The sequence below is a fragment of the Aythya marila genome (genome assembly GCF_965140915.1).
Source record: "Aythya marila genome assembly, chromosome: 20".
In the NCBI taxonomy this organism is placed as follows: Eukaryota; Metazoa; Chordata; class Aves; order Anseriformes; family Anatidae; genus Aythya; species Aythya marila.
In genome coordinates this window covers 7,702,228-7,716,574 of record NC_139061.1, presented here as the reverse complement: position 1 = coordinate 7,716,574, position 14,347 = coordinate 7,702,228, and the positions used below count along the sequence as shown (strand labels likewise).

The 14,347-nt window shown below is 37.1% G+C and overlaps 1 protein-coding gene across 6 annotated transcripts in view; it reads left to right on the top strand.

Moving 5' to 3' along the window:
• NCOR1 (nuclear receptor corepressor 1) overlaps positions 1–13,473 on the top strand; it is a 65,694-nt gene extending 52,221 nt beyond the window's left edge. For 4 of the 6 annotated variants that reach the window (XM_082776171.1, XM_082776172.1, XM_082776174.1 and 1 more), the window contains 17 exons: positions 329–585; positions 958–1,318; positions 1,841–2,065; positions 2,735–2,944; positions 3,802–3,951; positions 4,531–4,704; positions 5,194–5,359; positions 5,627–6,123; positions 6,573–6,701; positions 7,284–7,441; positions 7,689–7,912; positions 8,337–8,474; positions 9,026–9,168; positions 9,956–10,009; positions 11,048–11,269; positions 11,814–11,996; positions 12,240–13,472. In XM_082776171.1, the coding sequence (XP_082632297.1) occupies positions 329–585; positions 958–1,318; positions 1,841–2,065; positions 2,735–2,944; positions 3,802–3,951; positions 4,531–4,704; positions 5,194–5,359; positions 5,627–6,123; positions 6,573–6,701; positions 7,284–7,441; positions 7,689–7,912; positions 8,337–8,474; positions 9,026–9,168; positions 9,956–10,009; positions 11,048–11,269; positions 11,814–11,996; positions 12,240–12,427 (3,479 nt within the window). In that variant the 3' untranslated portion in view covers positions 12,428–13,472. Of the gene's footprint in view, positions 1–328; positions 586–957; positions 1,319–1,840; positions 2,066–2,734; positions 2,945–3,801; positions 3,952–4,530; positions 4,705–5,193; positions 5,360–5,626; positions 6,124–6,572; positions 6,702–7,283; positions 7,442–7,688; positions 7,913–8,336; positions 8,475–9,025; positions 9,169–9,955; positions 10,010–11,047; positions 11,270–11,813; positions 11,997–12,239 lie in introns of all 6 variants that reach the window. The other 2 variants (XM_082776175.1, XM_082776176.1) reach the window with 2 other exon arrangements.
• Positions 13,474–14,347: the final 874 nt, after the last annotated feature.

Sequence of the window (14,347 nt, the reverse complement as noted above, 5' to 3'; positions counted from 1 at the left end):
ATGTTTAAACATAGCTTTTTTCTTTTTTGGAAAATAGACACCTTTTAATACAAATCCTTGGTAATTAGCAACATTTTTACTTTTTGTTTTTAAATGAATATTAATACTTCCCCAGACCTCTGAAGATGTATGCTATTGCCTTTATTTCGGCATCTGAAATAACCCGGGACACTTTAAGTAACTTGAATATTTCTTTACTACTATTATAGTTACACTATAGACTACTGCAAGTCAAAATTCTAATAGTTACTCTGTTCATTAAAAAAAAAAAAAAAAAAAAGACAGTAATTATTAATACACCTGATGTGACTCTTTCTTTCTATAAAAGGCACACCAAGAGCAACATCTGAAAGTTTTGAAGAAGGCTTGAAATATCCTAAGCAGATTAAGAGAGAGTCACCTCCTATAAGGACATTTGAAGGAGCCATTACTAAAGGGAAACCATATGATGGAGTCACTACTATAAAAGAAATGGGCCGTTCCATCCATGAAATCCCAAGACAGGACCTGTTAAGCCAGGAGAGTCGCAAGACTCCTGAAATAGTGCAGACAGCCAGGCCAATCATAGAAGGCTCCATATCTCAGGTAAACATAAAAAGCACGGCTGGACTCATACAGTTACTTACATATTCAGTAGTGAATCAATTCCAGATATTTGAGTAGTGTTAAATGTGTGGGTGTTTTGTCTGTTTTTTTCTTAAGAAATATACCAGTGCATGACATGTAAATATCTTGTGTATTAGAAAAATCCTGACACTTCACCTGTAAGGAACATATTTGCAAATCTGTGTGAGAGAACTGACAAGTAATAGTGGCTAAGATCTAGTTGTATTCTGTGCTGATGAGCTACACTATCAGTCAAGAACATGATTTTTTTTTATTTTATTACTATTAATTTTTAAGCAGTAGTGAAACATTGACATCTTATCTGATCTTTCTTTTTTCTTTTTTTTTCAGGGTACACCCATAAAATATGAAAGCAATTCTGGCCAGTCTGCCATCAAACACAATGTAAAATCATTAATCACTGGACCAAGTAAACTACCCCGTGGAATGCCCCAGCTGGAAATGGTGCCAGAAAACGTGAAGGTGGTGGAGCGAGGAAAATATGAAGATGTGAAGACCGGGGATGCAGTACGTTCCCGTCACACGTCAGTAGTCAGCTCTGGTCCCTCTGTTCTCAGGTCAACTCTTCATGAAACTCCTAAATCACAGCTGAGCCCTGGGATTTATGATGATACCAATGCACGGAGAACACCTGTGAACTATCAGAGTCCAATGTCCAGGAGTTCACCTATGATGAATAGAGTTAGTGAGGGTATGTTATTTTGATCCAAAGTAATACAAGAACTTCGAATGCTTTCATTTTAAACTTACTATTTTAACCATTTTCTGTAATCTCTTCTACTTCCGTTTTACTCTAATGGTTCCTATTGATTTGGAGGATGGTTAGAAGAATTTAAGAAGGCCTTAGCTGTTAGTTCAAATAAGAAAATAAAAATCTACTGTATGATAACGGGGAGGTAGGAAAGTAGTTCAGTCTCCATTTGCATTTGATTGTGGATCACACTGAAAGAGTTATCTAAGATCATAATGTTTTGAGGGCAGAAGCTATTCCTTTGTTATATAAGCCTCTAGAAGAGAAAAATAATATGTGCAAACAATTGTAATTCTAGGATTTATGTTTTTAACCAGAGTTTTTGATATAAAATGCTTTCTGTGATTTATTGTAGCAAATTGCAGGGTCCTCTAGAACTTCCCTTGTGAGCCAGTGTGTATTTACCATTGAATCTTCTATTGAAAATAGGTATTTTCAGATTTTTTTCCTTGTTTTTGTTAGCTGGAATATCTTCTGGGAAGCCAGCAAATCATGAAAGGAAAAACACACTTACTCCAACACAGAGAGAGAGCGTGCCAGCAAAATCTCCAGTTCCAGGGGTCGATCCTGTAGTGGCTCACAGTCCTTTTGACCCTCATCATAGAGGAGCTACTCCTGAAGTCTATAGGAGTCACCTCCCTCCTCACTTAGATCCTGCTATACCATTTCACAGGGCTCTGGATCCTGGTAAATGTGTTTGTCTTGTTTTTGATTTGTTTGTTTTTAGAAATATTGTATCTTTTGCACAGAAAATATGCCTTTAAAAAATAATTATTGATAGGCATATATAAGGGCTTATACACACTGTTGTGGTTGATATTAAACTGAACCAAGATAAGAAAACTTACTAAAATATTCTTGTATAATACTGTAACTTCCTCCTAGAAGATAACAGATCACTTCTGTTTAATTAAAAAAAAAAAAAAAAGACAACAAAAAAGATTGTTTTTCAAATAAGTATTTGTGAAGTGTATTAAAAGATTTCAAGAAACCAATTCATAAAGAGATGTGGAAGATACTACAGAATGAAAGTGTAATTATGACCCATCTGATCTCAGAGGGATTACCAAGTTATCCCTAATGATATTAAGTACAGTATACTTCCTTTTAACATATCCATCAGTCTACCTTTGTAACGTATTTTAGTACTTCACAATTTTATTCAACTCTCTTCTCTTGGAGAATAGATTGTTTAGATTTTTCTGCCCATGTACAGTGCATAAATTCAGTAAAACATTAGTATTAAAATGCTATTTTGATCCATTTGGTTCTGGCTAGAGAGAATTGATAGCACTTTCCATTGAAACTTCAGTTCTATATCTTGAATACTAAATCTTTTTCCTCCTTCATCCTCAGCTGCTGCTGCTTACCTGTTCCAAAGGCAGCTCTCACCTACCCCAGGCTACCCAAGTCAGTATCAGCTTTATGCAATGGAGAATACACGACAGACAATCCTAAATGACTACATTACCTCACAGCAGATGCAAGTCAATTTACGTCCTGATGTTACCAGAGGATTATCTCCTAGAGAGCAAACTTTAGCTCTCCCATATGCGGGAGCAAGAGGTATGGTACCTGTGTTTTTCTGGTAGTCTTTAAAGCATATTGTAGATAATGTGGTATGGCTTAGCAGAGAATCTTAAGGAGCTGTTAAGTGATCAAAACTCCAAAGTAACGCTTTAGAAGATAGGAATATCGCCAGAAAAAAAAAATCCAAACAACAAAATGCGTAAAGCAACTGTCTTACAAGTCCGTTCACTATGGAGAGATTTAGACTTCTGTGCAGGGGTTTTCTAACGGGACATAATTTTGAAGAGTTTCATATTGAAATGTCCAGTGCAATATTGGAACAAAATAATAAGTGAATAGCTATGAATCCCTGGGGTTATATGGCATTCTCCCAGGAATAACAAGCTTAACAGGAAGTAGCTGAGCTACCATTTTAGTTACTGGATGTGATAATCTCTCTATCATTTAAATCAGTTTTGATAGTTATTGGAAGAAAGGAAGGTAACAAAAGCGAAGGAATTAGTCCAGTAGGACTAATTATCTTCAGGATAAGATATTAGTTATTTAATTGGTTGGAAAAGAAGAGATAAGTGTGTGTTTTTCATAGTAGGGGAATTTATATTGTAGTAGCAGTGGGTACCTGTGAATTTCAGTGTTACATTTTATTTTATAAATATAAGAGATTTGGAAAAGGGAGTGAATGATGGCATGTAATACTATTCTGCTAATAGATGGGATTATTCAGAAGAGATTAAGTGTATCTTTTTATAAAGGACAATTAAAGGGATTGCTACAAATGCAAATTCTGATTTAGTGTGTTCCTAAATTGCTGACTGCCAGATATATTTTCCACTAAGCATTTATTAATGAACAGAATATATGTGTGGACCTTCTTGTGTGTCATCTCCTAACAGGAATTATTGACCTGAACAATATGGCTCCCACTATATTAGTGCCTCATCCTGGAGGAACAAGCACACCACCCATGGAGAGAATTACTTACATCCCTGGTACTCAGCTTACGTTCCCTCCCAGGCCTTACAATCCTGCTTCTCTGTCACCAGGTACAAGCTGTTACAACTTGATTTTATATCTAATCATCTGACATACTGAGATAGTTGACCAATTTATTCTTTATTAAGCTATCATTAATATTATGGCTTGTTTTGTCAGGAAGTGCTATTTCTTTGCACTTCTCACTTGGATAACAAAGTGGTTTTTTGTTTGTTTGTTTGTTTTTTCAAATTATAATCTGTATTGTTGCAGTAGCAGATGAAGGAGCACTGACAAATTCGGAATTTGCCTTGTTCTGTCAGGTTTTCATTAATTTTCATTAATAGTCAGGTATCAGTTCATTAACCTCATATTGTGTGTTAAAGACTGGAATTTGGCTCTATAAACTGTCTAGTTTCTACCTGTATAGAAAACACTAGAGTAAAAAGCTGTTAATTGAACCTTCCCCTGATACTGTATTAAGCTTTTGCCTTAAATAAGTGGATAGACTTGACTGTAATGAAAATAGATTTGGGAAGTTTGTTGTAAGTGGATGGCAGAATGTATTGGAGAGTGTTTGCATCAAATTACGCTTTAACTTTAGCATCTGTTTTTGCTATTTCAAACGTTTTGTCTTGTGGATGTTCCAGGACACCCTACACACTTGGCAGCTTCTGCAGCTGCAAATGCTGAAAGGGAACGGGAAAGAGAGAGGGAGAAGGAACGGGAGAGGGAGAGGGAACGAGAACGAGAGCGGGAAAGAGAACGTGAACGAGAGAGGGAGAGAATAACTTCAGTCCCTGCTGAACTTTATCTTCGACCAGGTGAGTGTGCATTGTTACATTTGGAACAGTCTCGTTGTAGACTAACTATTTTCTATATCCACCTATATCCAATATATATCCACATTTTCTATATCCACCGTAAGCAACATGTAGCTTATTAACAAATTACAGAGTATTGTTTGATTTAGCCTTCACTTAGGGAAGGTTTCTAGCACCTGGCAGTTCTGTTCATAATTGAGACTTCAAGTTTTAGGCTTCTTCATAGTTCTGTCATAGTGATGTAGTACCTAGGGAATGGCATGAATCCCAGTCATGCCTATCACTAATTGCATCTCATTTAACGCATTGTAAACAGAATGCTCCTATTTAAATCCTTAATATATACAATTGCATCCAGAGTGGTGGAGACAATTGGGAAAGAATGTGGAGGAGAAAGCATTGATGCATTGTTATACGTATCCTACGTTGTTATAAGAGTAATTTATATGTATATTTGTTTTTTTTCCTCCTCTGCTTTATTTTCTGCAGGTACAGAGCAGCCTGGCAGACCTGGTAGTCATGGATATGTTCGGTCCCCGTCCCCTTCAGTTAGAAGCCAGGAAAACATACTGCAGCAAAGGCCTAGTATTTTTCAAGGAACCAACGGGACAAGTGTAATCACACCTTTGGATCCTGCTGCTCAGCTCCGTATCATGTATGTTTCTTGTTACTGTCCCAGAGAGATCTGTACTAATACTTGAGCTTATTGAAAGGTGTGTTTAGTCTGAGGAAGATCCTAAGATACAAGGATATACCACAGCTGTCTGGCTCTTTAATTTATTGAAAATGATCCTGTCCATTTGTACCAAGTCCAATTTGGATAGAAATTCGTTTCACAAAAGCTTTGCTTTGTTTTACTCAAGAAATGGCTCTGGTCCTTTTTCATGTGATATAATTCGGAATGTTCAATGTTTGCCAACAGGCAGCTCACACCTGGAGCTCCCTCCATAACTCAAGGGTTGCCTGCTTCGCGCTACAATACTGCTGCTGATGCCCTTGCGGCGCTAGTAGATGCTGCAGCCTCTGCTCCTCAGATGGAAGTTGCCAAAGCAAAAGAGAACAAGCATGAAGGAACCAGGATAGAAGAGAATATGGGACGCAGGTCAGCTGTGGTTACTGAGCAGCCGCAGATGGAACAGAAAACACTGGAGGTAGAAAAGAGGCCTGTCCAGTGCCCCTATACATCTGCAAATTTTTCTGGTGGCAAGTCCCAAGGACAGTCTTCATCAGTAGTCTATTCAGAGGCTGGTAAAGAAAAAGGACCTCCTCCTAAATCCAGGTACGAGGAAGAGCTGAGAACTCGAGGAAAGACCACAATTACTGCTGCTAACTTCATAGATGTGATCATCACTCGACAGATTGCTTCAGACAAGGATGCACGAGATAGGGGCTCTCAAAGTTCAGATTCTTCCAGTAGTTGTACGTATCTTAGTAACTACTTACTTCTTTGCTGTCTTAGCCTTTTAGGGAGATGATAAAATGTGAAATGATTCTGATATTTAATGATAAAATATTCAGCCCTGCACAGATCAGATGCTTGATAGGCAAATGCAGTTTTTGAATATAGTGCAGTGGCTAAAGATTCTTGTAAAATTTAGTTGATCACTTTATTTAGGTTCCATGCTGCATTGTGAAATGCGGGATAATAAAACTGACCATATCATAAGTCAGGAGATGTAAAATTACTGAATTTACATTGGAACACTGTTTTGTGGAAATATGTTTCACTGTGATTCTCATGAGACAGACAGTTTTGACTTCCATTTCACTGATGTCATTTTAATGGAAAGACAGCATTGCTACATATAGGCAACCAAAATCTTGAGTGATATTCAAACCTTATTCTACAAATTCTGCTCGATATACAGTATCTTCCCACCGGTATGAAGCTCCTGGAGATGCCATTGAGGTGATTAGCCCTGCAAATTCACCTGTACCTACTCAAGAAAAGCTACAGTCCTATCAACAAGAGACACCTAAACCGAGCCAGGCAGAGAGTAAGTTGGTCTGCTTATGCAAGTGTGCTGACAATTATTTTGCTTATATTTACCATGAACTCAAAATATAGTTAAAATATATCTGGAGTCTTTAGGTCACCGTTTACCACGTTTTTAACTTTTAGAAACTTTTGCTGGAGTTATGTTATTGCAGGATCTGTGGAAAAAACTTGAGCAAATGTATTGGAACTGTCACTTGGCATTGAACAGCTCCTTTACATTACAGCCTAGCTGATTCAATAAGAAATTTATTTTGAATGTATTATTTAAAATTACCGCATGTTGGTGTTGCTATCCACATTTTTTTTGATCTCTTAGTAAAGCTCATACTACTACAGTACCATTTGCAGATAACAAATGAGCTGGAATTCACCAGTGTTGTGGAATTAAGCTTTAGCCTTCGAAAGTCCAGGGCCTATAAGTGGAGGGGAAAAAGTGTTTATTAGACATGATGCCTAAAGTCTATTATAAAAAATCTATTATAGAAACGCCTATTGTTTTATATTTGTAAGCAGAGAACTTTAAAACCTTGAAGCTTCAGTAATACCTTCATAACAAACTGTCCTTTTGTTCTTCAACTAGGTGACCCAAACAGGCAATATGAGGGGCCGATTCACCGTTACAGGACACAGCAGGAACCTCCTTCACCCCAGCAACCTCCACCTCCTTCCTCCCAAGCAGAAGGGATGGCACATGTGCCCAGAACCCATCGACTTATCACCCTTGCTGATCACATCTGTGTAGGTTTATTTGTGCACATCTTTTCAGATGTGAAAAGTTATGCTTTGATTATGAAAACAAGGTTTGGAACATTAATAAAACTAATAATTACAGAGTTGGTATTGGGGATATTATACAATAATGTCTGAACTTATTTTCTCATTTGTTGCAATTAGTCTCATATTCATCTAGTTCACAAATGCTGAACACTACACTGTAGCCAATGTCTGACCAAAGTTTCCTTTCTCTTTTTTTGACCACAATCAGCAAATTATTACACAAGACTTCGCTCGAAACCAAGCAGCTTCTCAGGCCCCTTTGCAGCCTCCCACCACTACATTCCAGAACTCCACCCCTGCTCCAGCGCCTGTTTCTACCCGAGCAAAGACATCGAATCGCTACAGCCCTGAGTCACAGTCACAGTCTGTCCACCATCAGCGGCCAGGTGCTAGAGTGTCACCTGAAAATCTGTCTGACAAGTCGCGGGGAAGGTAATGCATGTATTTTGTTTAACTGTAAATTTAATTAATTCCCAAGTACAATATTTACAAAAGCTAGTGCAGTAATCTTTATGTAGATCAGAAATAGCAGTGTCTTTTGGTCTTTTTTTGGGCAATGACTTGCACTGTTTTTGACAATTGCTTGGCTCCGTAATATAAAAATTTTCACTACTAATGCATAATTTCCAATCCACAGAGGAGTGAAAAATTCTAATCACTTAGAACTTTGTGGAAGAAATCCACAGAATCATTGTGGACAAATCAGTGCTATCTTCTAAGATCATCAAACATACTAAAACATGAAACACACATAACTAGAAATATAGTTTTATAACTACTGAAATGCAATTATATGTGTTAACTACACTGTTACATGCATTAAGAGGACTTACCTGTCTCTGAATTCCAAATGCAGACCTGGAAAATCTCCAGAGAGGAGTCATGTTTCTTCAGAGCCCTATGAGCCAATCTCACCACCTCAGGTCCCAGTTGTACATGAGAAACAGGAAAACGTTCTATTGCTTTCCCAAAGAGCTGAGCCTACTGAACAGAGGTACGTGTAAAACTGCAGTTTAAAAGCATTATTCTGGATCACTTGGCTTCGAACAGTATCTTTATTAAAAAATCATTTAAGCAATCTGCCTCTGTTATCAGAGGCAAGTTTTTAATTGCTGTTCATAATAAGGAGGATGAAATTGGAGGAACAGCTGGGATGACTATTGGGGCTTCTAGCTTAAAAATGTAGCCACCCACCAATATATAGCTAAAACTTTAGTGAGTATGCACGTTGCAAGGCAGAAATAGACACCCCTGAAATGTTTGAGTGCGTCATCAAATGTTTGAGTGCGTCACTCTTCTAGCACAGGCAATGACAATGTTGCTTTTTCTGTGAGCTTTAGAATCTTGAATCTTGAAAAAGCAGGTATTTCTGGACAATCATTAAATTGGTCTAGTCCCTAAAAAAAAAAAAAAAAGAACAGGTTGAGGAAAGATGATCTGAAAGCATATTAATGTTGGCAGTATCTGCCATTGATTGCTTTTTGAAAGATTTAAATGTACAGCATGAAAAACGTTCTCTTACTTTTGACACATTGGTCTTGGCAGGACTGACTCTCGCTCTCCAGGTAGCATAAGTTACCTGCCTTCGTTTTTCACCAAACTTGAGAATACATCACCAATGGTAAAGTCCAAGAAACAGGAGATATTTCGAAAGCTGAACTCATCTGGTGGAGGTGACTCAGACATGGGTATGTAGGACTTAAGCTCTATGTGACTGCTGTCCACAGATGATCTAACCTAAATGTTTTGATTAGTGTGAGTGAATATTAATCTATTAATTTAAAAACATATTGTATATGACTGAATATCTGTAAGATTTATTTTTTTATGCTGATGTATGTAAACTGTTGCATTTAAGCATTTTAATATTTAATTTGAGAGATGTAAATGTTTAGAAGAAGCATAATTTTTGAGATAGTTTGCTTCATATCAACATTAACTACAGACACAGAGTTAACTAGAATAGTGTCAGGTTTTAGCAACTATTACACCTTTTCCATTTTGAAAAAGACATCTTCTAAGCTGGATTTTTCTTTTTCTTGGACCATATGATTATGACTATCAAAATGACACATTCTGGATATTTTAATGCAGTCTCAGTAATGGATACTGTCCCAGTGGAATACGATACTAGAATTGTATTTTTTTCTCTTAGAAATCTTACTATAAATTTGTATCAAAATTATCAGTAGTGAGAGTTTGAGCTGTTTGTGAATCAGTACCTAATAGAAAGTATTTATTTGAAAGCAAATGCTTTTGCAGATTTCATTCTGAGAAACAAGGCTGCGTTAATAAGGGTTGCAGTATTCTCTTTATTGGATCTCCATTGTGTGCACAATACATCTTGCTATGTTGAAAAAAGTACAGGAAATAGTTCAGAGTAATTCTATCATATGTATTAAGACTAATAGGGTTCACTTATAATGATCATCGGTACCATGGAAAACTCACTTAAATGTTATGTTTTAATTGCAGCGACTGCTCAGCCAGGGACTGAAATATTCAATCTGCCAGCAGTCACTACATCAGGTAAGTTTTTCAGTAAAAGGAACGATGCATGTTTCAGAAAAGGTAAACTAATGCAATATATTTAATGTATGTGCTTTGAGCAGTGCCGTAAATGAGGAAGATGATGTAAAATTTGAAAAGTAACACCCCACAAAAAAGGTTTTTTCCTTTGTCCTAAGGAAATTTCACATAATATTTAAATGGGAACTGAAGCAAGAATTGTTTTATTTCTCTGGTGTCTGCAAATCTTAGAGGTAGAAGTCGTGAAATTGGTTAGCATCTCACTTACATAGAATTTAAATATAGTGTAGTTCAACAAAACTAGATCTCAGTTCAGCAAATGCAACTTACTTTATAAACTGGGGTATTTAAAATACTTGCTGTTTTTTTCTGTGATAAATAACACTTAAAAAAAAAAACAACAACAATTTCCTGTCAGATGAGGAAATTAAACAAAACCCATATGTTCTAACGATAAAGGTGAATGAGGCAGAGAAATTTAAGTGAAATATGGGAGGTAACTTCTAAATCTGAATCTGAGTTGTACTGTAGATTGCCTTTACATGGTTTTAGCAGCCAGTTGGCTCCCCTTCTGATACAATTATTCTATCTTTAATTGGAGAAAGTAGTGATCTCCATCAGATGAGATGGAAGGGTAGGCTTTCTGAATTAAGTATTTGCCACAAATCGTACTTTGTAAGATGAATTAGTGTGGATTATTAATATGAGAAATATTCTTCTGGTCTCTTCTCTTACAACTGATTAGTAGCTACAGATCTTACTTAATATGCTATCACAATCAGCATGTTTAGCTTCCATTGCGCTTTTTTTTTGCTTAATGTAAAATTTACTCTATTGCAGAGTGTCATTTAGTGTTTGCTGGCGCATATAACTTACAGCTATTGTGAGCTGCTTTTGAGCACGTAGCTTTGCATTTTAAAAAAACATTTTTTCCCCAACTTTCTGCCTATCTTTGTCCACATCCCTTTGTAATTTCTCTGAGATATGTTTTTTGCCTCCCCTCCCACCTTTCCATGTATGTTTTCTTTTATCTCCCAGGTGCAGTCAGTTCTAGGGGTCATTCCTTTGCAGATCCTGCCAGTAATCTTGGTCTAGAAGACATTATTAGAAAAGCATTGATGGGAAACTTTGATGACAAGAGCGAGGATCATGGAGTTGTAATATCACAGTCCATTGCAGTAGCATCTGGCAGTTCCAACGCTGCAGTACCTGCAAGTAGTGAGACGCGTAGGGAAGAAGCTAATCCATCGCCTAATTCAGGTGAGGTATTTCAGCTCCCAAATATTTCATGGTTTAAATAAAATAAATAAACGAAGGGCTTGAATAAATTCAGTGTCACTGAAAGTCATTCCCTTTCCTCTGGAAGTGACAGAGAGACGGTGTTTCTATTCCCAGTAGTGGTCCTGGCTTTCAAAATGGTATTGGTGATTTCAGGTGCACTAGCCAATATCTCTTGGAGAATGACAACACTGATGAAACAGGGAAGAGATAATGGGTTGGCTTGATGAAAAATTCACATGTAGTACATTACCTATAGGGAACATGCAGTGATGGGAACTAGCTTGAACTGAAAACAGCTCCCTTCCTAAGGTTGGAAACATAACTCTCATGGTAAGAATAGGGATTTTCTAGCAATAGTGTCATTAGTGACTGTATAGGCTAGTCTTCTAACTAGTAAATCAGCATTGCAGAAGAAAGCATCAAGTCAAATCCTTGTTTGGTGCTAAGCAATAATCTCTAGAAACAAACCTAGAGGCTAAAGTGTAGTGTAATATTTTGGAAAACCTGTCCCTTCTATTTCCAGGAGGGGGAGTCAGCAAGCAGAAGTTAATTGGCAAATCAAATAGTAGGAAGTCTAAGTCTCCAATTCCAGGACAGGGATATTTAGGAACTGAAAGACCTTCTTCTGTCTCATCTGTACATTCAGAAGGGGACTACCACAGACAGACTCCAGTGTGGGCCTGGGAAGATAGGCCTTCATCAACAGGTGAGAAATGGGGGTTCTCTTTCCAACTTAATAAAGTAGATGTGTTATTTGCGGAAAGGTCAGATGCAGACATATAACACTGGCAATTATCAAAAGATTACATCTCTAGATCTGTGGTGCAAGGATTTCCTGAAACAGATTTTCTGCTAGTTGTCACAACCAAAGCCATACTATCTTTGCTATAGATCTCTTATAACCTCTTAGAACGGCACATTTTTGACTTCGAGAAACTCTTTCATTCAGGTTCAACACAGTTTCCTTATAACCCCTTGACAATGAGGATGCTCAGCAGTACACCGCCAACATCAATCGCGTGTGCCCCACCGTCCATGAGCCAAGCAACCACTCACCAACAGAACAGGATATGGGAGCGAGAGCCTGCACCACTGCTTTCAGCACAATATGAGACTTTGTCTGACAGTGATGACTGAACTATGCAGATTCTTTTTTTTTTTTTTTTTAATTTGCGGGTCAAAATAAAAAAGTTATTTTTGACTTGTGCCCAGAGAGACTTTCCAAGAGAGCAAGGGCCACACAATGAAGAATTAATGGAGAGTCCGTTAAATGCCTTCTGCACAGGCCGTGTGTTGGAGGATTGTGATCAAGAAGGTTGACTTACTAAAGATAAATATGTAAAGAGTTTTTAAAAATGTGGACTATTCCTGTTCTACATCTATTTGTAAAGAAAACCATAATGTCTTTAAATCATTCTTCTGTAAATAGAGAGTACTTTTTGCAGTGTTTTTTCCCTTGCTATAGTATCTGGTGTACTTATGTTCAAATCATTGCCTAAACTTTGGGGGTCATTTTGTAATTTTTTTAAGCATTTTCTCCAGTGTAGAGTACTCTTCATAACCCTAGCCTCCCTACCAGCCTAGCCTAACCATACCCCTAGCCTCCCAATCAGCCTAGCATCATTGCCTGTTTAATGCCATGCCACTTCTTGCAGGCATTGTGCTTTTATATATATTTTTTTCCTCTAGACACTTCTCAGTGGTGTTCAACTCTTGTGAAAATGTTGATTTTTTTTTTTTTTTGACTGACCCCTTACTGAATTGTGTACATTAACATAGCCAGTTCGCTGGAATAAGATGATATATTTCTTTGAATTTTGAATTCTGCCACATTGTAAATTTTTGGTGCAGTTGATTTTATTTAGTAACACTGCAGAAATATTATTGCATGGGTATGTTATGGTTCATTTTAAAAAGGATAAAAAAAAAATCAAAGCAAAACAGAAAGAACAGCTTCTGGAGGCATACCTCACTGTTACGCACACTGGGAATTTCAACTGTGCCCCAAACGCCTATGTTAGTGTTTTCTGTTTCTGCATTGTATGCAGTTGAAATAGGCAACTAAATTTTATTGTCATGGTTAACCACAGCAAATGGCTTATCTGAACAGAGGCTCTGGGTGGGTTGATAAGTCCTTTAAGAAGAAAAACCTCTACATCCTGAGTTTAAATAAAAACAAAACGCTTTTATAGAATAATTGACCAACACGAGTCAACTATTTGGCTTCTGTTATAACCAGTTTGAAATAGGTACTGCAGTCTTTACTTTCCTTAGTCTGATTTTAAAATCTTTATGTAATAATTATTTTAAAGCCTGTGTCCACATCCCCATCCCTAATCTTATCAGAAAACTTTTGGTAGAAGTCCTGAAAAATGCTTGGCTTAACTCCTAAGGTGTGCAATACATATTAGGGTAAAATTTTCTTTTAATTGTATATGGTACTAGAGAGTCATCTTAATCATTCATCTATCAATGCCTGCTATTATATGCTTGTAGCTCATGTATATGTGCATTTGGTTAGCAGTATCACAGGGTCTTCTGCCATCCATCTTCAGGAGCATCTTATTGTTTGCTGCACTAACCTCAGGAAAGTGAATCTAAATCTCTGGGGTAGAAGGACCGATTTATAGATAGCACTAAGCTGGGGGGTAGGATGGTCTGTCAGATTCCATACTGCTTTTGCATCATTGAACAATCCTTGCCTAGAGGTTACTTTCCAGTCACAGTCTTTTACATTTAACTGTGTTTGCAATACATTGTATGAAGGTATAATGTAGCTATGTAACCTTGAGTCCATGTAAGCTCAACATTTTACAAAAGAACTGTGATGGTCCAGTAGTACAGAATTATTTATCAATAACAAACATACAGAGAAAAGCCTTTTTACCCTTAGCATAGGAAAGAGAAATGACAAGGGAACTCATTTGGAAATTTGACAGTGTGTTGTAAATCCAGAATTATTTGCTACCTTTTTTCTAAAAAAAAAAAAAAATAAATTCATCAGCATAGAGCACTTGGCAGACTTAAAGCTGCCTGCAGTCTTTCTTAGAGAAAGAC